General features: G+C 43.0%; 1 protein-coding gene across 3 annotated transcripts in view; it reads right to left on the bottom strand.

Moving 5' to 3' along the window:
- Window positions 1-9,104: 9,104 nt before the first annotated feature.
- The window catches only part of TRAFD1 (TRAF-type zinc finger domain containing 1), a 48,558-nt gene continuing 32,798 nt past the window's right edge, over window positions 9,105-24,864 (bottom strand). The window contains exons 8-13 of one of the 3 annotated variants that reach the window (XM_035017031.1): window positions 16,475-16,551; window positions 14,114-14,344; window positions 12,594-12,714; window positions 11,586-11,925; window positions 11,267-11,339; window positions 9,105-11,061 (exon numbers count right to left, since the gene is read on the bottom strand). In XM_035017031.1, coding sequence (XP_034872922.1) covers window positions 11,002-11,061; window positions 11,267-11,339; window positions 11,586-11,925; window positions 12,594-12,714; window positions 14,114-14,344; window positions 16,475-16,551 — 902 coding nt within the window. In that variant the 3' untranslated portion in view covers window positions 9,105-11,001. The other 2 variants (XM_035017032.1, XM_035017033.1) reach the window with 2 other exon arrangements.

Genomic DNA, 24,864 nt, shown 5'->3' with positions numbered 1-24,864 from the left:
GGGATAGTTTCTTAATAACAAGTACTGAGTCTGGCTGGCTCAGAGTATGTAACTCTTCATTTCGGGGTCGAGCTTAAGCCCCGTGCTGGGCATGTTGCCTACTTATAAAAATAAATCCCAATGCCTCAGTGCCCCTCCACCAAATACAAGTACACCAAAACGAGGACCTGCTTGTGTTCCCTCTCGCTGTGTCTCTGTCAAGTAAGTAAAATCTTAAAAAAAAAAAAAAAAAAAAAAAAATTCCATCTTCACGAAACTAAAATCTTTTTAATCCACAATTTCTGAAAGGATAACTATTGGAAGAATTTATGAACACATCATGGGAAGCAAGCTTATTTGTACCTCCCTCTAAAAAACAAACATTGTAAAGGGAAGAAGGAATTAGAAGCCCCATGTGCCAGGAGGAAAACAAGGATTAGAAATTCATGTAAGAAGCAGAAGTTCAAGCCCACCACCCTGGAGAAAGAAGTCCTATTCAGGAGAAACCACCTGAGCAGCTGAGATTCCAGCCCCACCTTAGGTTTACACAGCAGGCTGGAAGACCCTTTTCTGGACTAAACTGGAGACAAGACCTACAGATTCTGACAGCAGGAGCTCTCCAGTGAAAATGCCAGCCGGTTGCCCCACAGTGAACATGAACAGTTAAAGAAGCTTCTCATTTTTAGTGCCCCAGTCTTTTTTTTTTTTTTTTCTCTATTCTAGATTTTATTTGACAGAGACACAGCGAGAGAAGGAACACAAGCAGGAGGAGTGGGAGAGGGAGAAGGAGGCTTCCCGCGGAGCAGGGAGCCCGATGTGGGGGCTCAATCCCAGGACCCTGGGATCATGACCCGAGCCGAAGGCAAACGCTTAATGACTGAGCCACCCAGGCACCCCACCCCAGTCTTAAATATAGACAGCCAAGACACAGACTTGAGGAAAAGTCTGTAACATAAAATACCAAAACAAAAAGTACAGAGCAGAAAAAGATACCTAAGAAACAGCTATGGCACAGAGTATGAGAACAAGTACTGCATCGGGGTGCCTGGCTGGCTCAGTTGGTAGAGGGTAGGACTCCTGATCGTGGGGTTGTGAGTTTGAGCCCCACGTGAGTGCAGAGATTACTTAAAACTTTAAAAAGTACTGCATCCATTGAGTGAGGGGGAAAAAGGCTGTCGGAAAGGATAAAAGACAGGTTTTGGAAATACCAGAAATATATTTAATATAAGAATGAAAGGATAAGGTTGAACTTTCCCATAAAGTTGGGCAAAAAGAATATGAAAGAAAAAATGGATCAGTCTAAGAGTGTCAATATCCAACTATCACTGGAATTCTGCAAAGACAGAAAACAGGAGAGAAATTACAAAAAAAAAAAAACCCTGAAAAATAAGAGGTCACAAGTTTCCAAAATGCTTATTAAGTGTCCAGCTCTTTGAATGGAAAAAGAATCCACACCAACATACACATGGGGAAGTTTAAAAATAGATATCCTAAAAAGCTTCAAGGGGGAAAAATGACATGCAAATCAGAATGGCATCAGGCTTTAAAATAATCCAGAAAGAATGCTTTCAGGACACTTCTAATTCTAACCACGATAGATGAACAGAAACCAGACTTACCCTCCCCCCATCTCAACAACTAAAATAAAAAACCTGACATGTAGGGCACCTGGGTGGCTCAGTCAGTTAAGCATCTGTCCTTGGCTCAGGCCATGATCTCAGGGTCCTGGGATCGAGCCCTGCATCAGGCTCCCTGCTCAGTGGAAGTCTGCTTAACCCTCTCGTGCTCACTTTCTCTCAATCTCTCTCTCTCGCTCGCTATCTCAAATAAAATCTTTAAAAAACAAAAAAAACCCTGACATGTATGGTTCTCAAAACATCAGGCAATGAAGGACAGAGCTCTGAGAAATGTGGTGGTATCATGGCCTCAGCGTATGGTATGGATAGTTTTCAGACAGCAGCAAAAGGAGGGGAAACGCAAGGTGGAACCCTACAGTCTCCCAGAGTTAAGAAAACAAAGCATCCAAGGCACCTAGTTTGTGGGGCAGAGTACCAGACAGGAAGAGTTGTAATAGAACTGTGTAGATCTGTTGGTGGTCCTTCGCAAGTATTCAGTCGAGTAATGATAAGCTCCTGCATATAAGGAAACTGCCAGAGGCTGGGAAAAGAACCAGCCAAAAGGATTAGAACTGGCAAAGAACAGGAAATAGTTCCTGTTCCCACTAGCCAATATAGAAAACTTTATCATTTATGGAACTTTTATTTTTGCCTTAGTAGTGCAGCAAAATTCCTAATTTTGTAATTAGAAAAAACTAATTCCTGTTCAGGTCCCACCTAATAAAGCTTAAAAGTTTGACACAGAAAGATCGAGCTGTTTCACAGTGATCAAGTATAAAAACAAAGCTCGAAAATAAAGGAATACAAAAATAGCCAGCACATAAGCGGGTAAAATTCAGAATGCCTGGCATCCAATCAAAAACCACTGGACACACAAGCAAAATAGGACCCAGAAAAATCAACCAAAACTGACCCAGAAATTACACAAATGATAGAATTCGTAGGCAAGAGCATTTAAACAGTTATTATTGCATACAATATACTGACAAAACTAGAAAAAAACCCACAACTTGTTCCGTAGAGACATGGAAAATACAAACAATCCAACCTAAACATCTAGAGATAAAAACTACACTGGCCGAGATGGAAACCGGATAGATTAGCAACAGATTAGACACAGAAGATTTTAGTGACCTCAGGGGTATGCAAAGGATCCATCTGAAAACAAAAGAATCCAAAAGAGTGAAAAGAATATCAATAAGATACGGCACTTCATTTGGCCTAACATAGGAGTGAGAATAATCCCCCAAAGGGAAGAAAAATGGGGGGAAAATCTTAAGAAATAATGGCTGGAAAAAAAAATGGCTGAAATTTTTTCCAAATTTACCTGAAAACTATAAAGATTCAGGAAGCTTAATGAACCTAAAGCACAAGAAACAGAGTGGTGGTGACGGTTGCAGAACGATGTGAATGTACTTAATGCCACAAAACCATACAAAGGTACATCACAATCAAATTGCTTAAAATCAGTGCTAGAGAGTATCTTAAAAATACCCCCCCACAAAGACACATTATATACAAATGAACAAAGATAAAGATGGTAGATTTCTCATTGAAACCAACGCAAGCAAGGAGACAGTAGTGCAACATATTTAAAGTCCTGGGGCAGGGCAGGGGAGGGATATCAAGAATTCTGTATCTGCCGAAGGCAGATGCTTAACGAATGAGCCGCCGAGGCGCCCTGAGAAACCCACTTTAAATATATAAATACAAATAGAATAAAAGTAAAAGGATGGAAAGAGATTACTATGCTAAAAATAGAAGAAAGCTGAGGGGGCACCTGGGTGGCTCAGTCAGTTAAGTGTCTGCCTTTGGCTCAGGTCATGATCCCAGAGACCTGGGATCAAGCCCCGCATCGGGCTCCATGCTCTGAGGGAAGCCTGCTTCTCCCTCCCCCTCTCCCTGCTGCTCCCCCTGCTTGTGCTCTCTGTCCAATAAATAAAATCTTTTTAAAAAAGAATAAAATTGGGGGTACCTGGGTGGCTCAGATGGTTAAGCGTCTGCCTTCAGCTCAGGTCATGATCTCAGGGTCCTGGGATCGAGTCCCGCATCGGGTTCCCTGCTCAGTGCAGAGCCTGCTTCTCCCTCTCCCTCTGCCACTCCCTTTGCTTGTGCTCTTCTGTCTATCTCTCTGTCAAATAAATAAATAAAATCTTTAAAAAAAAAAAGAAAATTGGGGGTGCCTGGGTGGCTCAGTCGTTGGGCGTCTGCCTTCGGCCCGGGTCATGGTCCCGGGGTCCTGGGATTGAGCCCCGCGTCCGGCTCCCTGCTCAGCGGGAAGCCTGCTTCTCCCTCTCCCACTCCCCCTGCTTGTGTTCCCTCTCTCGCTGTGTCTCTATCAAATAAAAAATTTAAAAAAAAGAAAACTGGGCGCCTGGGTGGCTCAGTCGTTAAGTGTCTGCCTTCGGTTCAGGTCATGATCCCGGGATCCTGGGATCGAGTCCTGCATCGGGCTTCCTGCTGAGCAGGAAGCCTGCTTCTCACTCTGCCTGCTACTCCCTCTGCTTGTACTCTCTCTGACAAATAAATAAAATCTTTAAAAAAATAAAATTTGGGGCACCTGGGTGGCTCAGTCATTAAGCATCTGCCTTCAGCTCAGGTCATGATCCCAGAGTGCTGGGATCGAGCCCCGCATCAGGCTCCCTTCTCCGTGGGAGGCCTGCTTCTCCCTCTCCCACTCCCCCTGCTTGTGTTCCCTCTCTCGGTGTGTCTCTCTCTGTCAAATAATTAATAAAATCCTTAAAAAAAAAAAAAAAAGGAAAAACAAATCTTTAATTACAATAAGGATTTCAAACAAACCCCTCCCCCCAATAATTAAGAGAGTAAGTAAACAGAACATCAGTAAGGACATAAAGGCTTGAACAACACTATCAACAAATTTGACCTATCTGCCAATTTTTTTAAAAGATTTATTTTTAGGGGCGCCTGAGTGGCTCAGTTGGTTAAATGTCTGCCTTCAGCTCAGGTCATGATTCCAGGGTCCTGAGATTGAGCCCTGAGTAAGGCTCCCTGCTCAGTGGGGAGCCTGCTTTGCTTCTCCCTCTCCCTCTGCCCCTCCCCACCACTCCTGCTCTCTCGCTCGCTCTCAAATAAATATATAAAATCTTAAAAAAAAAAAAAAAAAGATTAATTTTTAGAAAAAGCGAGTGAGCATGAACTGGGGGAAGGACAAAGGGAGAGAGAGAATCTCAAGCAGACTCCCCACTGAATGTGGAGCCTGATGTGGGGATCAATCTCAAGACCTTGAGATCATGGGGCACCTGGGTGGCTCAGTCGGTTAAGCGACTGCCTTCGGCTCAGGTCATGATTCTGGAGTCCCGGGATCGAGTCCCGCATCGGGCTCCCTGCTCAGCGGGGAGTCTGCTTCTCCCTCTGACCCTCCTCCCTCTCGTGCTGTCTCTCATTCTCTCTCGCAAATAAATAAATAAAATCTTTAAAAAAAAAAAAAAAAAAGACCTTGAGATCATGACCTGAGCCAAAATCAAGAGTCGGACGCTTAACTGACTGAGCCACCCAGGCTCCCCTATCTGCCATTTATATAACACTCTATCCAACCAAAATAGAATGCATATTCTTTTCAAGTACATACAGAACATTTATGGCCTCGAGAACATTCTAAGGATAAAACAAGTCTCAATAAATTTGAAGAGATTCAGGTCATACAAATTATGTTCTTGGACCACAAGGAAATTAAATTAGCAACCAATAACAAATCTGGGGGCACCTGGGTGGCTCACTTGGTTAAGTGTCCAACTCTCGATCTCAGCTCAGGTCTTTTTTTCCCCAGCTCAGATCTTGATCTCAGGGTTGTGTGTTCAAGCCCTGCGTTGGGCTCCACGCTGGGTGTAGCACCTACTTAAAAAATCTGGGGGCGCCTGGCTGGCTCAGTCATAAGAGCATGTGATTCTTGAACTCAGGGTCATGAGTTCAAGCCCCATTACTTAAACTTTAGAAAAAATAAATCTGGAAAATACCCAATTAGGAACTAATTACATACTAATAGCCCACAAGACAAACCAAGAAATCAGAGTATTCTGAATTGAATGAAAATTAAAAAAAACAAAATTTGTGAGATGCAGGTAAAGCAATTCTCTTTTTTTTTTTTTTTTTTTAAAGATTTTATTTATTTATTTGACAGAGAGAGAGACACAGCGAGAGAGGGAACACAAGCAGGGGGAGTGGGAGAGAGAGAAGCAGGCTTCCTGCGGAGCAGGGAGCCCGACGCGGGGCTCGATCCCAGGACCCTGGGATCATGACCCGAGCCGAAGGCAGTCGCTTAACCAACTGAGCCACCCAGGCGCCCCCAGGTAAAGCAGTTCTTAGGGAAATTTATAGCACTAAACACTTATATTAGAAAAGAAGAAAAGTCTCAAACGAGTGATCTCAGCTTTGACCTTAAATTAGAACAAGAAAAAAAGCTCAAAGTAAGCAAAAGGCAAATTAAGATCAGAATGGAAGGGGAAAAAAAAGATCAGAATGCAAACCAATGAAATGGAAGCAGAAAAACAGTAATCAATGGGACCAAAGCTGATTTTTTTGAGATCAATAAAATTGATAAATCTCTAACCCGTGGTTGCCATGCTAGGGGTCATAATCTAGCTACCTGTTTTTGTAAATAAAGTTCATTGGAAGTCTCACCCATGGGTATTATCCATGGCTGCCTTCACTAACAGCATTGTTGAGTAGTTGCAATATAGACTGGAATGGCCTGCAAAGCCTTAAATATTTACTATTTGGCCTTTAAGAAAGAAAAAGTTTGGGGATTACTGCTCTAGCCAAACGTATCGGGAAAAGAGAAAAGAAATTACCAGCATCAGGAATGACAGAGGTGACATCACTACAGATTTTACAGAGATGTTTTAAATAAGGTAATATTATGAACACCTTTATGCCAATAAATTATTAAAATGGACAAATTCTTTGAAAGACAACACCAAAGTTCACTCAAGAAAAATAGAAAACCACAGGGCACCTGGGTGGCTGTTGTTGAGCGTCTGCCTTCAGCTCAGGTCATGATCCCAGGGTCCTGGGATAGAGCCCTGCATCAGGCTCCCTGCTCAGCAGGAGGCCTGCTTCTCCCTCTCCCCCCACTTGTGTTCCCTCTCTCGCTGTCTTTCTCTGTGTCAAATAAAATCTTTTAAAAAAATGAAGAAAAACAGAAAACCTCAGTAGCTATATCTGTTAAAACTGATATCATACTTGGGGCACCTGGGTGGCTCAGTCAGTTAAGCGTCTGCCTTCGGCTCAGGTCACGATCCCAGGATCAAGCCCTGTACTGGGGTCCCTGTTCAGCAGGGAGTCTGCTTGTCCCTCTGCCCCTCCCCCCACTGCTCATGCTGACTCTAACAAATAAATAAAATCTTTTTTTAAAAAGGTGGGGTATCATACTTATTTATGGTTGAGTTTTGGTGGTTGGTCTATTTCTCCCAGTCCCTTTTAAGGGCTCATCTGATTAGGTCAGGCCTACTCAGAATAATCTTATTAACTCACAGGCAACTGATTTGAGACTTTACACCCCCAAAATCTCTTCACAGCTTTGTCATAATACATAAAACAATCATATTCACAATCCTGCCCACACTCAAGGGGAAGGAAATACATGTACACCATGTACATTATATGTATGCCATGTACACCAGGAGTCAGGAATCTTCATGGCCAACTTAAAATTCTGCTGATCATAAATACAGAAACAAATTTATTCACTGAAGGGGAACCTGGGTGGCTCAGCCGGTTAAGCGGCCCACTCTTGAGATCATGACCTGAGCCGTGTGAGATCAAGCCCCACATGGGGCTTCACACTGGGTGTGGAGTTTGCTTAGGATTCTCACCCTCCCTCTCTCTGTCCCTCCCCCCACTCTCTCGCGCCAAAAAACTAAAAAGTTCATCCACTGCAACGTTATTTTTAATCATAAGATACTGGAAACAACCTAAACATACACAGGAGAATGGGTGAATAAACCACAGTACATTCACACAATGAAGTGATTTTGTTTTAAAGATTTTATTTATTTATGTGACACAAAAAGAGAGCACAAGCAAGGGGAGTGGCAGGCAGAGGGAGAGAGAAAAGCAGGCTCCCCACTGAGCAGGGAACCGATGTGGGGCTCAATCCCAGGACCCCAAGCCAAAGGCAGATGCCTAACTGAGCCACCCATGTCCCCCGATGGAGTGATTTTTTAAAATGAGGTATAATGGGAGTTATCTTGAGAATATGCTATTAAGTGAAAAAAGCAAAGTTCAAGAGTATTTGTAATATGCTACCTCTAGTGTAAGAAAAGAGGAAATAAGAAAATACACATATTTAGTTATTTTGACAAAAAGAAACAAGAAAGTTTAGGGGGACAAAGAACGACAAAACAGAAACGAGATTGGGCTGCCCACAGATGGTGGAAACTGGTGAAAAGATTGATGTTGAATGGGAGTGGAAGGTATAGGGCTAGTGACACTTCTGAGTAAACCTTTTGTAGTTTAAAGTTGGAATCATACTAATACTTAACATACTATAAAATCCAATAAACAAACCTAGGGGAAAAAATCCCTAAGACAGAACATAAACAAAAACAAATCAAGACAAGTGTATTTCGAATGAATGATGTATCACATCAAAGGATGGAGGCAAAAAAAAAAAAAAAGAACCTAAAATTTTGAACACATTTTGACTATATACCCTCATAATAAGTCAAAAAGAGTTATAAACAAATATTTAGCTTGTTAGTAGGTTAAATTTTCTGTAGTGGTAAACGTTTAGCAATACTGAAACTACTTTCTCTGGGTCGCCTGGGTGGCTCAGATGGTTAAGCATCTGCCTTCGGCTCAGGTCATGATCCCAGAGTCCTGGGATCGAGTCCCGCATCGGGGTCCCTGCTCCTTGGGAGCCTGCTTCTCCCTCTGCCTCTCTCTCTCTGTCTCTTACGAATAAATAAATAAAATCTTAAAAAAAAAAAAAAACTTTCTCTGTATTTGAGAACTGAGCAAATAAGTAAATATATTGAGAATAACAGGAGCCAGATTTCTCATTGCTGGAGAAGGCAAAGGATAGACAGAATCAACCCTGTGGTGACAAGACTGAAATCGGATGTCTTGTTATGAACTCATGGTGGTATACACAGTTATAAAATCAAGTATATGCATGTCTATAACACACATACATAATACATATATAAACATACACATATTTCGTAGCAATGCCCCCCGCCACAGTAACATTGTGTACATGCCAAGCACCCAGATGATGGTTTCTAACTACTGCTCACCCCCAAAAGAATCCAGGGTTTCTGGGCAAAAAAATTAATTCTAGCCCGAGGCAGGGAAAATACAAGATGAACCTGGAATATCTTGTGTCAAAAAGTAAGAATGTACTCAAGAAATAGTTGGTCATGCCAAAAAAGACACAGGAACCAGCTGGCCAAATCTGGCCATCAAAATTACTATATCTGAGCATCAGAATAAATGACAGAGATGGATAATAAAAAATTGAATAAAATAACCTATTTTTATATATGAATGAATGGGGGAGAAAGAAGAGTTCTTCCTTAAAGTAGAATACCAACAACTAAAATGTAGAAGGAAACAGAGTTAGAAAATCATCATTTCAATAGTAATAGATACTTAACGACTGAGCCACCCAGGTGCCCCAAAAAGTATATCCATTATAAAACACTGAAAAACTACAGATTACTAAAGAAAGTAAAACAAACCAAAAAAACTACTATTTTACTGAATGTCTAATCCAACCAAAGGGAAGGAAAACAAGTTTATCTATGTCCATCCCCAAAAACTAAAGTTATGGGTGACAAGCCCCAAAGCCCTCTCTGCCCCAGAGAATTCTTCCTCATGCCTCCTTTAAGTCCCAAGGGGATTTTCAATCATGCCAGAAGTGACCCAATTCTCTCAGTCTTTTTGGGCTTCTTTCACCAAAGACAAGGTCTTTCTGAGCTGACTGAATGATAATAACTGACATAAACTATACAAAAAACCCCCTATAGTTATATACTCTTTTCTCTGGTCTTGCTTCTTTTTCTCAGTATAGCTCAGACCTGGATATGAGTCCCTGGCTCTGCCATGAATTATCTGCATAGCCTTCTGCAGATCACTCCTTTCCACTGATGAAATGAGACAATTCTTCCCTCTTTTCCCAGCCCCACTAGGTTGTTAGGAGAAAAAATAAGCTCAAAATGACCTAAGGTCCTCTGCAAACTGTGAGGTGCTGAGGGGTAATGAATAATTCTGCTAAGGCTCAACCACACTCAGGACCGAGGCTTTTAAGATATCTGCCTTTCTCTATTTAGTTGGAGGCAGTCCCACCTCCACCCCAAATCATCACCAGAGCTGCAACAACCATCCATTTTCTCAAAATCCAATAGAAAACTATATCTTGAATGTCTGGCACTGAAAAGAAGCTCATGCTGCAACTACTAGAGTTCCAGGAAGCACAAAAAGAAAAAAAAAAAAGCCCAGTCCTGCTCACCTTCCCCCATATTTCAGGGCCAACTCCAGCCCACTCTGTCTTCCCTGAGGTCTCCAGAGTGCAAAGGAGAAGGAACCACAAGACTCAGCTGAACTCCAAGTACAAACTTTATTTCTATTACAAGTATGTTAATAGTAGTAGTAGTAGTAGTAAAATAAAAAGAGGGGATGGGGGCTCTGATACTTGGTTTTCAGGGCAAGCCATGGAGCTCAGGCCTCCGTCCTGATCCAGGCAGAGCCCAGCATGGCTCTGGTGGCAACAGGGAGCCCCCAGCCTTCTCCATCAGAAGACAGTAAAGACAAAGGAGCCGTGCTCCCCACCAGAAACAGTTACGCCAAAGGCCAAAGAAGCAGATTTAAACAAAGCCTCTAGTGCACTCACCTCTAGCTCAACTCATCTCCAAAGCCTTGTTCCTAACATATATTGCAACTGGCCTGAACACTTTACCAGAGTGCCTCCATACACACCACAGGCCCAAATTCTACAGTGGGGAGGGACAGTACACAGGAGAGGGTACCTAAAAGTTCCCAAAGTGAGGCCCCAGCAGAGAAGAGAATCACTTCACTGGTGAGTACCAGGTTTCCAGAACCCTCTCTCCTCTTTCCACCAGGACTACACAGCACCAAGAAGCAGTGGCAACAGTATGTCAAAAGATGGAGCCCTGGTGGGCTAAGAGGCCATAATTTGTATTTCTGCGCAGCCAAAAGGCAGTAGCTAAAGATGAAACATTTCTCAACAGCCTCCCTGCTAACCCTCCCCCAAACCCTCAAACTCCCACAGCACAATCTCAAAAGACACAAAATGGCCATAACCTACAAAAAGTTAAAATCTGTAAAATCTCCCCTGCCCACAGAGCCCAAGAGGTGGAGCCTGAACCGCAGCAAGTGCTGCTGTGCAGAAAAGATGGAACAACTGCGCAGGTTCTCTGTGACACCATTACTCCTCCTCCTCTTCCTCCTCTGCATCCCCAGCTCCCTGTTGCTTGGGGGGTTTTGCCTGTTGAACAAGAGAACACAAACGAAGTAGAAAGGAGGAAGTGAAAAAGCAGTCGTCCTCCTTTAGAGCCCTAAAAATAAATGTCAAACTTCGACGGAAACCTCATCCACTGCCTGATGCCCACCTCTTCGGACTCCAAGAACCATACCAGTCCCACCCAATTATGAGTCCTCACTGAGCCATCATTGGCTGGATCCCCAATTACCTTTGTAGTTCTGTTTCGGTAGCTGGCGGCTGTGGAGGTGACCCGTGAGTTCCTGCCACCTTCACTCCTACCACTGAAAGAGAAGGATTGGAAACTAGTTCCTGAGATATTTCTGAACAAAGGTCAGAAACTCAGAACAGAAACTGCTGGAACCAGACAAAAGCAACTTTCCACCAGCAGACAAAACAAATGAACAATGAAAAATCCAAAGAAAGCAAAAGAATGTTTTGGGATCAGGTCGCAATACACGCAAAGTCCATACTCCCACCATGTTCTCCTGAGCTACTCCCAAGCTCCACTCCTGGCTACTGATTCTTACCTTACACCATACCTCCCTGAAGGCCCACGGGGGAAGGTGGGTACAAGGTTTTCTGGGTAGAGATTTCGCACTGGGTGAATCACTGGAACGTGTCCAGTGGCCATGGCTGCGTTATGGCTGTTTCGATTGCGTGCCCGGCCATCCTGGCTGTCTAAGTTGTTGAGCTTCAATATGCGAGGAGGGCTAGGCTGGCACCCAGTTCTGGGGCCTGATGTGGATGTTGACAGTCGGTTACAAGTTGCTGTCATATTGTTAATGGGTCTGCTGGGGGGAAGAGGGTAGGTGGTCCCTTTAGCCGTTTCCTGCTTGATATCATCCATATAACCAGAAGACAAGTCTCCTGAGAAGAGAAAAAAGCACCAGCTTTAGGGAAAAGCCTGCTCTTGCTATTAGTGCTGGATCTGGGGCAGGAATAATATGATTCTGGGTAAAAGACTGCCTTGCTGTTGAAACCCACATCTCTAGAACAAGGTTGGTTGGGAACACCTTGTCCACACTTAACTACCTGAGTCCTCAAATACAGTCTCCTGAGTATTCTACAATGGTGTACCAGCAAATCTCGAAAAACAGTTTCTAATTGGCTTTGTAGTGGTTAGGTTTCAAAAACAGCTTACCTGCCTACTCATGAGGCTTCTAAATAATATTACTAATAAATAGGAGTACCCTTAACATAGTTCAACTAGAAGCAGGGACTCAGGGCAGACATAGTAAGGTCTGAAAATTATCTCCAAATTATCCACTAACTGCACAGATAGGAGACCTGCAGCTGAATAAGCACTGACAAGTAGGTCTCACGGCTGTCCCCAAAGCCATTACCCTATAATACACTCCAGACAGCTTAGTCTAACATGGGACCACAACTAGCCACATAAGAGTCCCCAGTGAGATCCTACTGTGCTTGGTAATTCAGAATTCAGGTAACCCCCATGTTAGAGTAGCAGATGAGAAGTGGTAAGCAGGCCTGAGCCAGCAGCAGACCTGTGGCCTTGGCTCAGCCCTGGCTAATACCCTGGTGTCTGACACGCCTCTTGGGCAGCTCTGGTGAGGTCTCTGGAGGCTGGAAATCCTGTCTAGGAATCCCCTCTGTCACATGGTTGTTTGCTGTGGCTGGGCGTTGGTCACACTGGTCCTAACAAGAAAAACCAGAATTAGTTCCTCAGGATTGAGTTATTCCTATGAATAACTATGAAAGAAAGGAATAGCAGGCTGGGTAAACAGACCTAATGGGGGGAGGGAGGAGACAGACATGACTTTGACAACTACTGTCAGGAAGGGCCTGGGACTAAGAGGAAAAACATATGGAATGGCACAATCATTCCCATTAGCACCTAAAGCACTGAAAGAAGCACTCTGATTGTGCCAGGATAAAGGAAGGGCTGGTCTTAAGAACCCAGAAAAGCATGTCAATACTTTGATCACAGAACATTTGCATGGTTGCTTATTTCACAGTCTCCCCTGAGACAACAAGCAGTTACTTGTCTACTGCTTGATCCAAAAGCAGAAGTCTTTCTTACAGAAATGAAATGTGTGATGCTCTAGCAAGAGCTATATGGGATCAACTACAGAAAAGACCCTGAACATACCCTCAGCATTAGCTCCTAATAACAAACAAGACTAGGCAGAAAATGTATTTTTTTACCAACAGGTTGGAATCCTAGACTGCAAACCTAAAAAAGAGCTTCAGACTGCCTAGTCTTAACTCCTTCATTTGTAGATATCCCCAGTGAGGGGACAGAACCTATCTACAAAGGTAAAGCCAGGGGCGCCTGGGTGGCTCAGTTGGTTGAGTGACTGCCTTCGGCTCAGGTCGTGATCCCAGGGTCCTGGGATCGAGTCCCGCGTCGGGCTCCCTGCTCAGCAGGGAGTCTGCTTCTCCCTCTGACCCTCCCCCTTCTCATGCTCTCTATCTCATTCTCTCTCAAATAAATAAATAAAATCTTTAAAAAAAAAAAAAAAAGGTAAAGCCAGGAATCCAAGACTCAGTGCCTCCACAACAGGAAGAACCTACCTGGTCAAAAATAAAACGTTTGTCAGTGACCTCAGGGAAATTCTCATCAAAATCCTTTTGGCAAGGAGGTGTCTGGGTGGTTCAGTCAGTTAAGTGTCTAACTCTTGGTTTCGGCTCAGGTCATGATCTCAGGGTTGTGAGATCGAGCCCTATTTGGGGCTCTAAGCTGAGGGTGGAGCCTGCTTAAGATTCTCTTTCTGCTCCTCCTCCCCTCCCCTTCTACATGTGTTCTCCCACCCTCTAAAATGATAAAAATAAAAACAAGTCCTTCTGACAGGTCCTGGATGCCTGCTTAAATGGAGTCCTGGGTCCCCAGCTAATGACATTATGGTTTTAGTTGACAGAGGCAGAGAAAGTCTAAAAGCCTGAGGCAGTGTATACCTCAGATAGTTCACAGAACAGGGCACAGCCAGTAGCCAGGTCAGGTATGCATGCAATTTAAAAGCTAAAGAAGCATTCTCAGTTCTGAAAGCCTAGGTTCATTCAGAGTGAAGTAGACAGGTCCTCTGGGGACTTTTACCTGGTGATGGAACAGCACCTCCTCCTCCAGCTGTACCCCACAGAATTCACATGGGATGATGATGCTATCCTCCACAGGGGGTGAATTACTCAGGCCCATCAAAGAGTCTAACTGGTTACTCGCAGCCTGCTGCAAAAACTTTTGGAAGATGACATCAGGATCCTCCACCCCTTTGGGGGAAGTACTGCCCATACTGAGTGAAGGTAAGGCACAGGAAGGATTACAGCTTGTCTGTCTCAAAAAACACAGGTTAAAAAAAAAAAGAGGCGTTAAGGAAAACACTACATTCCTAAAACATTGTCTGAAAGTCACAAATGTTAATTCTTAATAATGGGGAGAGAGACTAAAAAGGGTTAGGGCAAACACAGATGGAACACTCTTAAACATTTCTGTACCATTCTACATTGTTTTTACTGTGTTCATGTGGTTATTATTTTTTCTTTTTTAAAGATTTTATTTTTTAAGTAATCTCACCCAATGTGGGGATAGAACTTATAACCCTGAGATCAAGAGTCACATGCTCTACCAACTAAGCCAGACAGGAGCCCCTGTGATTATTCTTTTTAAATTGAGAAGATTCAAGGGGCGCCTGGGTGGCTCAGATGGTTAAGCGTCTGCCTTCGGCTCGGGTCATGATCCCAGGGTCCTGGGATCGAGTCCCGCATCGGGCTCCCTGCTAGGTGGGGAGGCTGCTTCTCCCTCTGCCTCTGCCTCTCTCTCTCTCTCTCTCTGACTCTCATGAATAAATAAATAAAACATTTTTGAAAAAATAAATAAATAAATAAATAAATAAAATTGAGAAGATTCAAGATTCTTCCCACAGCCATTAAGTAAAAGAGGCTGTTGTCCCTATTAATAGGTTTTCTTATGCTCTTCCCAAACCAAAAAGTAGATGTATTCAAACACTATATTATTCCACTTATGGGGGGAATATATGTTCCACCCAGAGCACAGGGATTACTTAATAGTTATAGAAATGCCAGATGAGGCCAAACCAAGGGGAAAAAGTGGTTCCCTCCACCACGTAATCCTCAAACACAAAGGCTATTCTCTCTTATCATTTCTAAATAGCTCATTAACTTTCAATCATTCAAAAAGCATAGGACACCTTTCATATACCAGGTATTGAGAGATTCAGTAGCTAGGAAAACAGAGAATCTTCTCAAGGAACTCAGCCTAGTGGTGCAGACCAATAGGAAATCAGGAGACCACACCATGGGGTTACAGGCTAAAAGAGAAGTGGGCACAGGACTACTGAGGACACAGGTGGGACCTCTGACCTTGTCTTCATAAGATCCCTCAGGACGGTTTCCTGAAAGTTATGTCAGAACAAAGTCTACAAGTAAGTCTACAACAACCCTTAGGTTGTTGGGTGTTGAGGAAGCAGGGGTGGATAACCACACATCTTGCAGAAGAAAAAGTAAAGTGCAGGGCACCTGGGTGGCTCAGATGGTTAAGCGTCTGCCTTCGGCTCAGGTCATGATCTCAGAGCCCTGGGATCGAGTCCCGCATGAGACTCCCTGCTTAGTGGGGAGCCTGCTTCTCCCTCTGCCTGTCTCTTATGAATAAATAAAATCTTAAAAAAAAAAAAGTAAAGTGCAAAAAAGATCCTTAACCCTTCCAGGGAACTTCAAGGACTTCAGTACACCTCCAATAAATCAAAATGGGGCATGAGATGACACCAGATTAAGATGGTCGGTGGAGATGTACACTAGTCACCATAGTATGGAGAGCAACCGGGCCTGCTGGAATGAACGATTACTTTTTTCCAAGAGGGAACAAAGCTGAGTTCTCATACCCTTAGGTCAGTCACACCATGGTAAGAAACACAGTGGCGGGGCGCCTGGGTGGCTCAGTCGGTTAAGCGTCTGCTTTCGGCTCAGGTCATGATCCCAGGATCCTGGGATCGAGCCCCACATCGGGCTCCCTGCTCAGTGGGGAGCCTGCTTCTCCCTCTCTATCTGCCTGCCACTCTGCCTACTTGTGTTCTCTCTGTCAAATAAATAAATAAAATCTTAAAAAAAAAAAAAAAAAAAAAGAAACACAGTGGCTACCTCCTGCCACAGGTATATAAAAATAGTTAGCTCAAGGGGCACTTGGGTGGCTCAGTTGGTTAAGCAACTGCCTTTGGCTCAGGTCATGGTTCCAGGGTCCTGGGATCAAGCCCCGCATCAGGCTCCCTGCTTGGCGGGAAGTCTGTTTCTCCCTCTCCCACTCCCCCTGCTTGTGTTCCCTCTCTTGCTATCTCTCTCTCTGTCAAATAAATAAAATCTTAAAAGAAAAAAAAGTTGGCTCAAGATCTCATGTGGCCTACAACACCAACTATGGCCTGCACACATTCCTCAAGTAATTAAAACACACCTGATGGTCTATCAGAAGTTCCTCTGGGTAGAGCTCCTCACAAAATTCACAAGGCAACATGGTCCGGTCAGCTGCACCTAGGTATCAGGCCATACAGTCAGACTCAATGAACAGAAACAAACTTTATCCCCCTTGTAAGGTTTTATATAAAAGTCTGACTTCCTTTGACTTTTCTTAGATGTAGCAATTTGTGGGACTGTAAATCCTCCAAGAGGAGCCATCTAAGACAAATCCTAAGGAAAAAACTTCCAGTATGGAAAAAGAGATTTGTCACCATTTCCTGAGCAAAAGTAAAGTAGTAGTTTACCCATTACTCTAAGGAAGATTGTAAATGTGTACTAACCCCAGGCACTAATCTAAAAGCTTCTGTGCGGGCGCCTAGGTGGCTCAGTCGGTTAAGCGTCTGCCTTCGGCTCAGGTCATGATCCCAGGGTCCTGGGATCGAGCCCCGCATCGGGCTCCCTGCTCTGCGGGAAGCCTGCGTCTCCCTCTCCCCCTGCTTGTGTTCCCTCTCTCGCTGTGTCTCTCTCTGTCAAGTAAATAAAATCTTTAAAATAAAATAAAATAAAATAAAAGCTTCTGTGCATTATTTCTATCCACAGAGAAGACTTATAAAGGAGATCCTACATTATCCTCATTTTACTGATCAAGAAGTTGAGGCTCACTTATGACTGGTAGACAGATATCCTTAAAAACTCTCCAGTACAAAATACCAAGAATGATACACAACAAAAGTAATTTACGAGAGCAAATAAGTAAGATTAGTTTTAAATCCAGGATTCCCCAAACACAACAGCCTCAATAAGACTGCTGAACAACTGGAGGGTGAACAATGAGAAGAGTTAAGAAAACCTGCCCACCTAGGTCTTCACTCTGGGTAGGGCAAAAAAGTCTTTACCAAGGAACAGTAATTAGTTTGGCCTTTACGTGGGTTTGAGTCTAGAATCTACATTTGTTTTTACATACATTCACGTCTATAATTTTTAAAAGTCCAAGCCAACCAAAAAATCAATTTAAAACTATCCCAGGGGCACCTGGGTGGTACAGTGCAGTCTGTTGGGCATCTGACTCTTGATTTCAGCTCAAGTCATGCACAATCTCAGGGTCGTGAAATTGAGCCCCACATCAAGCTCAGCACCCAGCAAGTGTCTGCTTAAGATTCTTTCTTCCGGGGCGCCTGGGTGGCTCAGTCGTTAAGCGTCTGCCTTCGGCTCAGGTCATGATCCCAGGGTCCTGGGATCGAGCCCCGCATCGGGCTCCCTGCTCAGTGGGAAGCCTGCTTCTCCTTCTCCCACTCCCCCTAGTTGTGTTCCTGCTCTCGCTATCTCTCTCTCTGTCAAATAAATAAATAAAATCTTAAAAAAAAAAAAAAAGATTCGTTCTCCCTCTGCCCCCTCCTCCACAGCCCCCCCGCTCTCTCTCTTAAATAAATCTTTTAAAAAATAAATAAATAAATAAAATTATCCCAGTCAGTAGTATCCCTAGGCACCTACAAGAAGCATATATAAAATACTCTGAGGAACACGTTAGGAAGTTTAATGTTAAAACACACACAGAGCGGGCATGTGGGTGGCTCAGTAGGTTGGGTATCTGACTCTTGGTTTTGGCTCAGGTCATGACCTCCTGGGTCACGGGATCAAGCCCTGAGTTCAGCTCTCAGCTCAGCACAAAGTCTGCTTGGGAGTCAGTCTCTCGCTCTACTCCTCCCTTTCCGCCCCTCCCCCCACTTACATGCTCTCTCTCTAAAATAAATAAATCTTTTTAAAAAATTAAAAACAGGGGTGCCTGGGTGGCTCAGTCAGTTAAGCATGTGCCTTCAGCTCAGGTCATGATCTCAGGGTCCTAGAATCGAGTCTCGCATCAGGCTCCTTGCTCAGCAGGGAATCTGCTTCTCTTCCTCTTCCCCTCCGCCCCTCCTCCCCCCTCATGCTCACATGCACCCTCTCTCTCAAATACTACTAAAAAAAGGGACGCCTGGGTGGCTCAGTCGTTAAGCGTCTGCCTTCGGCTCAGGTCATGATCCCAGGGTCCTGGGATCGAGCCCCGCATCGGGCTCCCTGCTCAGCGGGAAGCCTGCTTCTCCCTCTCTCACTCCCACTGCTTGTGTTCCCTCTCTCGCTGTGTCTCTCTCTGTCAAATAAATAAATAAAATCTTAAAAAAAATAATAATAATACTAAAAAAAGTAAAAAACAAACAACAACAAAAAAACCCCACACATGCAGGAGGCAGCAAGCCACCATGACAGTCAGCAGAAACAAATAGCAAAAGAGACTTTAGGTATATTTTCAGACACTACAGAAAAATAAGTATATCTAAAACGTTTAAAGACGTGTTTAAAAAGGAATTGGAATAGGACTACCCCAGATTTAAAAAAAAAAAAAAGCCTTTTGTAAGATCAGGTCATGATCCCAGAGTCCTGGGATCAAGTCCCACATTGGGCTCCTTGCTCAGCAGGGAGCCTGCTCTTCCCTCTGCCTGCCACTCCCCCTGCTTGTGCCCTCTCTCTCTTTCTCTGATAAAATCTTAAAAAAAAACAAAAAACATTTGAGAGAGAGAGTGCACACAAGCACATGAGCAGGGGCAGAGGGAGAGAATCTTCAAGCAGACTCCCTCCTGAGCATGGAGCCCATACAGGGCTCAATCTCACAACCCATGAGATCATGACCAGAGCCCAAACCAATAGTCGGACACTTAACCAATTGAGCCACCCAGGCGCTCCTATAAAGGATTATTTAAGGGGTGCCTGGGTGGCTCAGTCAGTTAAAGCGTCTGCCTTCGGCTCAGGTCATTATCTCAGAGTCCTGGGATCAAGCCCCACATCTGGTTCCCTGCTCAGCCGGGAGTTGGCTTCTCCCTCTCCCCCTGCCCTCCCCCTACCGGTGTTCTCTCTTTCTCACACTCTCTCTCTCTGAAATAAATAAATCTTAAAAAAAAAAAAAAAAAAATTATTTAAAACATGATGAGGCACACTGAAGAAAAAAACAATCAAATACAACTCAAATAAATGAAAACTATATTAATCACTGAAGTGAAAACCTCAATGGACATATTGAACAATAGATTAGAAAGTAGACATTTAAAAAATTACCCAGAATACACCCCAGAGGACAAAGAAATGGAAAATATAAGAAACAGAGGATAGAGCAAAATCTAACACATGTAGGAGAGCCTGGGTGGCTCAGTAGTTAAGCGTTAGACTCTTGATTTTGGCTCAGGTCCTAATCTCAGGATTGAGATCAAGCCCCGCATCAGGCTCGGTGCTCAGTGGGGAGTCTGCTTAAGATTCTCTCTCCCTCTACTCTCCCCCACCCCCCACTTGCACTCGTGCCCACTCGCGCCCACTCGCACTCTCTCAAATAAATAAATAAAATCTTAAAAAAAAAAAAAAAAGAAAAAGACTACAAAGAATGGAAGACAAGGGCACCTGGGTGGCTCCGTTGGTTAAGCGTCTGCCTTCGGCTCAGGTCATGATCTCAGGGTCCTAGAACTGAGCCCCTGTGCCAGGCTCCCTGCTCAGCAGGGAATCAGCTGCTCTCTCTCTCTCCCTCCCTCTGTCCCTCCCTGCCCCTCCCCATTCTCTCTCTCTCAAATAAATAAAATCTTAAAGAAAAAAAAAGGAAGACAAGCAATAATCAAAGAAACAACAGATGACAATTTTCCATATAGATGAAAATACTAAATTTACAAATCAGGAAAGCCAGCAAATCCAAAGAAATTTAAAGCCAGAGACAATCATCAGGAAATGCAGAACTCAAAGACAAAAAGATCTTAAAATGAGCCAGAGAGAAAAGACAAAGTACCTGTAGAGAAATAACAACACTAACAGATGACATCTCTATAGCCAACAACAGAAGCCAAAATATCTTCAAAGAACTAAGACAAAATAATTGGCAATCTTGAACTGTGTGACAGAGAAACTACTACAAGAAAAAATAAGATTTCAGACAAACAAAAATAGAGAATTTACAATCAACCAACACTTTCAACAGAATTTCCAAAGAATATACCTTAGGAAGAAATTTATCCTAGAAGGAAGTTCTGGGAAACAAGGAAGAATGGGTGAGCAAAGAAAATGGTAAACACGTAATAAATAAAATAAATACAATGAGTATATAAAACAAGAAGTATCTATAACATGGTGCTAAAAAGAAAACGAGAGAACACTAACTTACCACATATAGTAGTTTTTAAATTATAAAGAGAAGATCTTAATTCTAAAGGTACTGTACTAATTGGGATAAATGTGATAAGGTTGATTAATTTTATTCTTTGTTAAATTAAATAAAGATGTTGAAATTTCCTGGGCAACCATCACAAGAACAGAGGCAAAGAATATAAATTCCAAACCAGTAGAGAGGAAAAATGGAATGAAACAAGCAAACAAAAGTCAACAATTTAAGATATGATCAAGAAAGGAGAAAATAAAGGAAACTACACTGAACTCAGTCTTCACCTGTCACTACTATGCTACTGCATTTTACTTTCTTTAGCACCATGAAAATCAAGTCTGAAAGGGTGATAAGGAGACTCACATTAAAAAATGATGCTCAGACTTTGGAAATGCTTTCTTTGGGACTAGTGCATTTTCCTAAGGGAAAGAAGCAGCAACTATTAGGTAAAAAAACAGATCAAAGGTAATAAGGGAGAGAATCTGTCAATATTTCATAAAGGATTACCAAACTTAGAAATGGAGAAGAATTCAAAGCCAAACATTACATTGACAAGCCTTGTTCTGCTCCCCAAAATGCAGGAAGTTTAATAAAACCAACTTTTAAACAATCTCATCATAGTACATATTCACATCCTTTTCTGTGCAAAAAATATAAGGTTACCTAATTACCTGCTGAAAGTGGTAACCTCTGGGGAGAACCAGGAGACTTATCAGTGGGTGAGGAGGAGACTTATGCTTCCTTTTACACTCTTTCACAATCTTAAATTTTTTTTCATGATTTTTACCTCTTTTTTCTTTAACAGATTTATTGGGACATAATTTACATGAAACTCACCTATTTAATTCCTACACAATCATTTTTATTACAGATGCAATTTTTTTTTTTGAAGATTTTATTTATTTGAGAGTGAGCAAGAAAGCACAAGCAGGGGGAGCAGGAGAGGGAGAGGGAGAAGCAGACCCCCCTGATGAGCAGGAAGCCCAACATGGGGCTCAATCCCAGGACCCTGGGACCATGACCCAAGCCAAAGGCAAACTTAACCAAGTGAGCCACCCAGGGGCCCTGCAAATTGTTTTTAAATATCCTCTACTCAAGGGGATGGAAAGTACAGCTCAGGGAATACAGTTAATAACACTGTAATATATTTATTGTGGTAAGCATCTCATAATGTACATAACTGTTGCATCACTATGTTGTACAACTGAAACTAACTTAATATGTCAACTATACTTCAATTAAAAAAAAAAAAACCCTCTACAACACAAAAAGCATTTTCTTAAGGAAGAAAATACAGCCTGGGGTGCCTGGGTGGCTCAGTTATTAAGTGTCTGCCTTCGGCTCAGGTCATGATCCCAGGATCCTGGGATCTAGCCCTGCGTCGGGCTCCCTGCTCTGCGGGAAGCCTGCTTCTCCCTCTCCCACTCCCCCTGCTTGTGTTCCTCCCTCTCACTCGGTCTCTCTCTCTCTCTGTCAAATAAATAAAATCTTTTTAAAAATAAATAAATAAATAAATAAAAAGGAAAAAAAAAAAAGAAAATACAGCCTAAACAGTGTTTTTTCAACTGATAGGGACATAACCCTCTAAGGAGCCACAGACTCACCCCTTATTTAGCCTTTGAATTTACATGTTAACCAGCCACAGTCTAGAGATCATAGAAACAAAACATTTGGGACGCCAGCTGGTTAAGCATCCAACTCCTGGTTTCGGCTCAGGTCATGATCTCAGGGTTGTGAGATTGAGCCCCTCATCAGGCCCTGCACTAGGTGGGACCTGCTTAAGATTCTCTCCCTCTCAACCCTCTGACACTGTTGGTGGGAATGCAAGCTGGTGCAGCCACTCTGGAAACAGTATGGAGAGATTCCTCAGAAAGTTGAAAATAGAGCTACCCTACGACCCAGCAATTGCACTATTGGGTATTTACCCCAAAGATACAAATGTAGTGATCTGAAGGGGCACATACACCCCAATGTTTACAGCAGCAATGTCCACAATAGCCAAACTATGGAAAGAGCTGAGATGTCAACAGGTGAATGGATAAAGAAGATGTGGTATATATATACAATGGAATATTATGCAGCCATCAAAAAATGAAATCTTGGGGCGCCTGGGTGGCTCAGTCAGCTCAGGTCATGATCCCAGGGTCCTGGGATCGAGCCCCGCATCGGGCTCCTTGCTCAGCAGGCAGCCTGCTTCTCCCTCTGCCTCTGCCTGCCGCTCCCCCTGCTTGTGCTCTCTCTCTCCCTCTCTCTGTGTCAAATAAAAATAAATAAAATCTTTAAAAAAAAAAATGAAATCTTGTCATTTGCAACAATGTGGATGGAACTAGAGGGTATTATGCTAAGTGAAATAAGTCAAAGACAATTATCATATGTTCCCACTGATATGTGGAATTTGAGAAACAAAGCAGAGCATTATAGGGGAAGAGAGGAAAAAATGAAACAAGACAAAACATAAGGAAACAAACTGAAGGTTGCTGGAGTGGACGGGGGTGGGAGGGATGGGATGGCTGGGTGATGGACACTGGGGAGGGTATGTGCTACGGTGAGCACTGTGAATTGTGTAAGACTGATGACTCACAGACCTGTACCTCTGAAACAAATAATACATTATATGTTAATAAAAAAAAAAAAATTCTCTCCCTCTCCGTCTGCTCCTCCCACACCCTCTTAAAAAAACAAAAATTTTACATATATATTTACTATTTTTCACATTAATATAACTTATAATTAAGAAAATACATTTTTAAAAGTATTTAAAAATACATTTTTTAAAAAGCAAAATGCTATTACCTATCCAAGTTTCTATTAAACACTACCATTTACCTCTTTTAACCAGGACCAATTCCTATTTTATCTAAATCAATAAAATGTTAAGAATTATCCTACTGTTCTTGGAGTCGTTATGCACATAGTGACATAAAGAAAACTCATAGATGGGGCACCTGGGTGGCTCAGTCAGTTAAGCGTCTGCCTTCAGCTCAGGTCATGAACCCAGGTTCCTGGGAGAAAGTCGCGCATCAGGCTCCCTGCTCATCGGGGAGTCTGCTTCTCCCTCTCTCTCTGTCCTTCCCCACTGCTCATGCTCGCTCTCATTCTCTCTCAAATAAATAAAATCTTTAAAAAAAAAAAAAAAAAGAAGAAAGAAAGAAAACTCATAGCTGATAGCTGCTTAAGTTTAGGTCCCCAAAACCTATTATAACTCCAGCATTTTATTTTATTTTTTTTTAAGATTTTATTTAGTTATTTATTTGAGAGAGAGAGAGGGAACATGAGCCCAGGGGAAGGTGGGGGGTGGGGAGAAGCAGGCTCCCCACTGAGCAGGACTGGGGCTGGATCCCGGGACCCTGAGATCATGACCCAAGCTGAAAGCAGACACTTAACCGACTGAGCCACCAGGTGCCCCTCCAGCATTTTAAATATGTAAGACATGCATCCCTCAAATATACTGTTCTCCAAACAAAAGACCCAAAGGAGTGGTTCACTGAACACAATCCAACTTTTTATTTTTAAAAACCTAGTTTTTAGGGGCGCCTGGGTGGCTCAGTCGTTAAGCACCTGCCTTCGGCTTAGATCATGATCCCAGGGTCCTGGGATCAAGACCCACATTGGGCTCCCTGCTCAGCAGGAAGCCTGCTTCTCCCTCTCCTACTCCCCCTGCTTGTGTTCCCTCTCTGGCTGTCTCTCTCTCTCTGTCAAATAAATAAATAAAATCTTTAAAAATAAGAAAAATAAAAACCTAGTTTTAATCCATGAGTCCGATAATACTAAAAAAAAAAAAGAGAGAGAAAAATTTTTATTTATTTATTTGGTTTTTAGTAATTTCTACACTCAACATGTGGCTCCAACTCATGACCCTGAGATCAAGAGTCACAGAGACTGAGCCAGCCAGGCTCCCCAGATTTGTTTTTAAATGAGGCAGGGAGGAGAGCAAAGTTCTTTATAGAATAATAACTAATTTATGGGCGCCTGGGTGGCTCAGTCGGTTAAGCGACTGCCTTCAGCTCGGGTCATGATCCTGGAGTCCCCGGATCGAGTCCCGCATCGGGCTCCCTGCTCGGCAGGGAGTCTGCTTCTCCCTCTGACCCTCCTCCCTCTCATGCTCTCATTCTCGCTCTCAAATAAATAAAATCTTTAAAAAAAAAAGAATAATAACTAATTTAGAACAAAGGATAAAAACAGAAAAATCACCATTGTACAATCACCAGTTATACCTGATT

The sequence above is a fragment of the Mirounga leonina genome, unplaced genomic scaffold (genome assembly GCF_011800145.1).
Source record: "Mirounga leonina isolate KUSES-001 unplaced genomic scaffold, KU_Mleo_1.0 Mir_171, whole genome shotgun sequence".
Classification (NCBI taxonomy): Eukaryota; Metazoa; Chordata; class Mammalia; order Carnivora; family Phocidae; genus Mirounga; species Mirounga leonina.
Note: the sequence above shows the minus strand (reverse complement) of the source record. Positions and strands in the feature narration are given on the sequence as shown.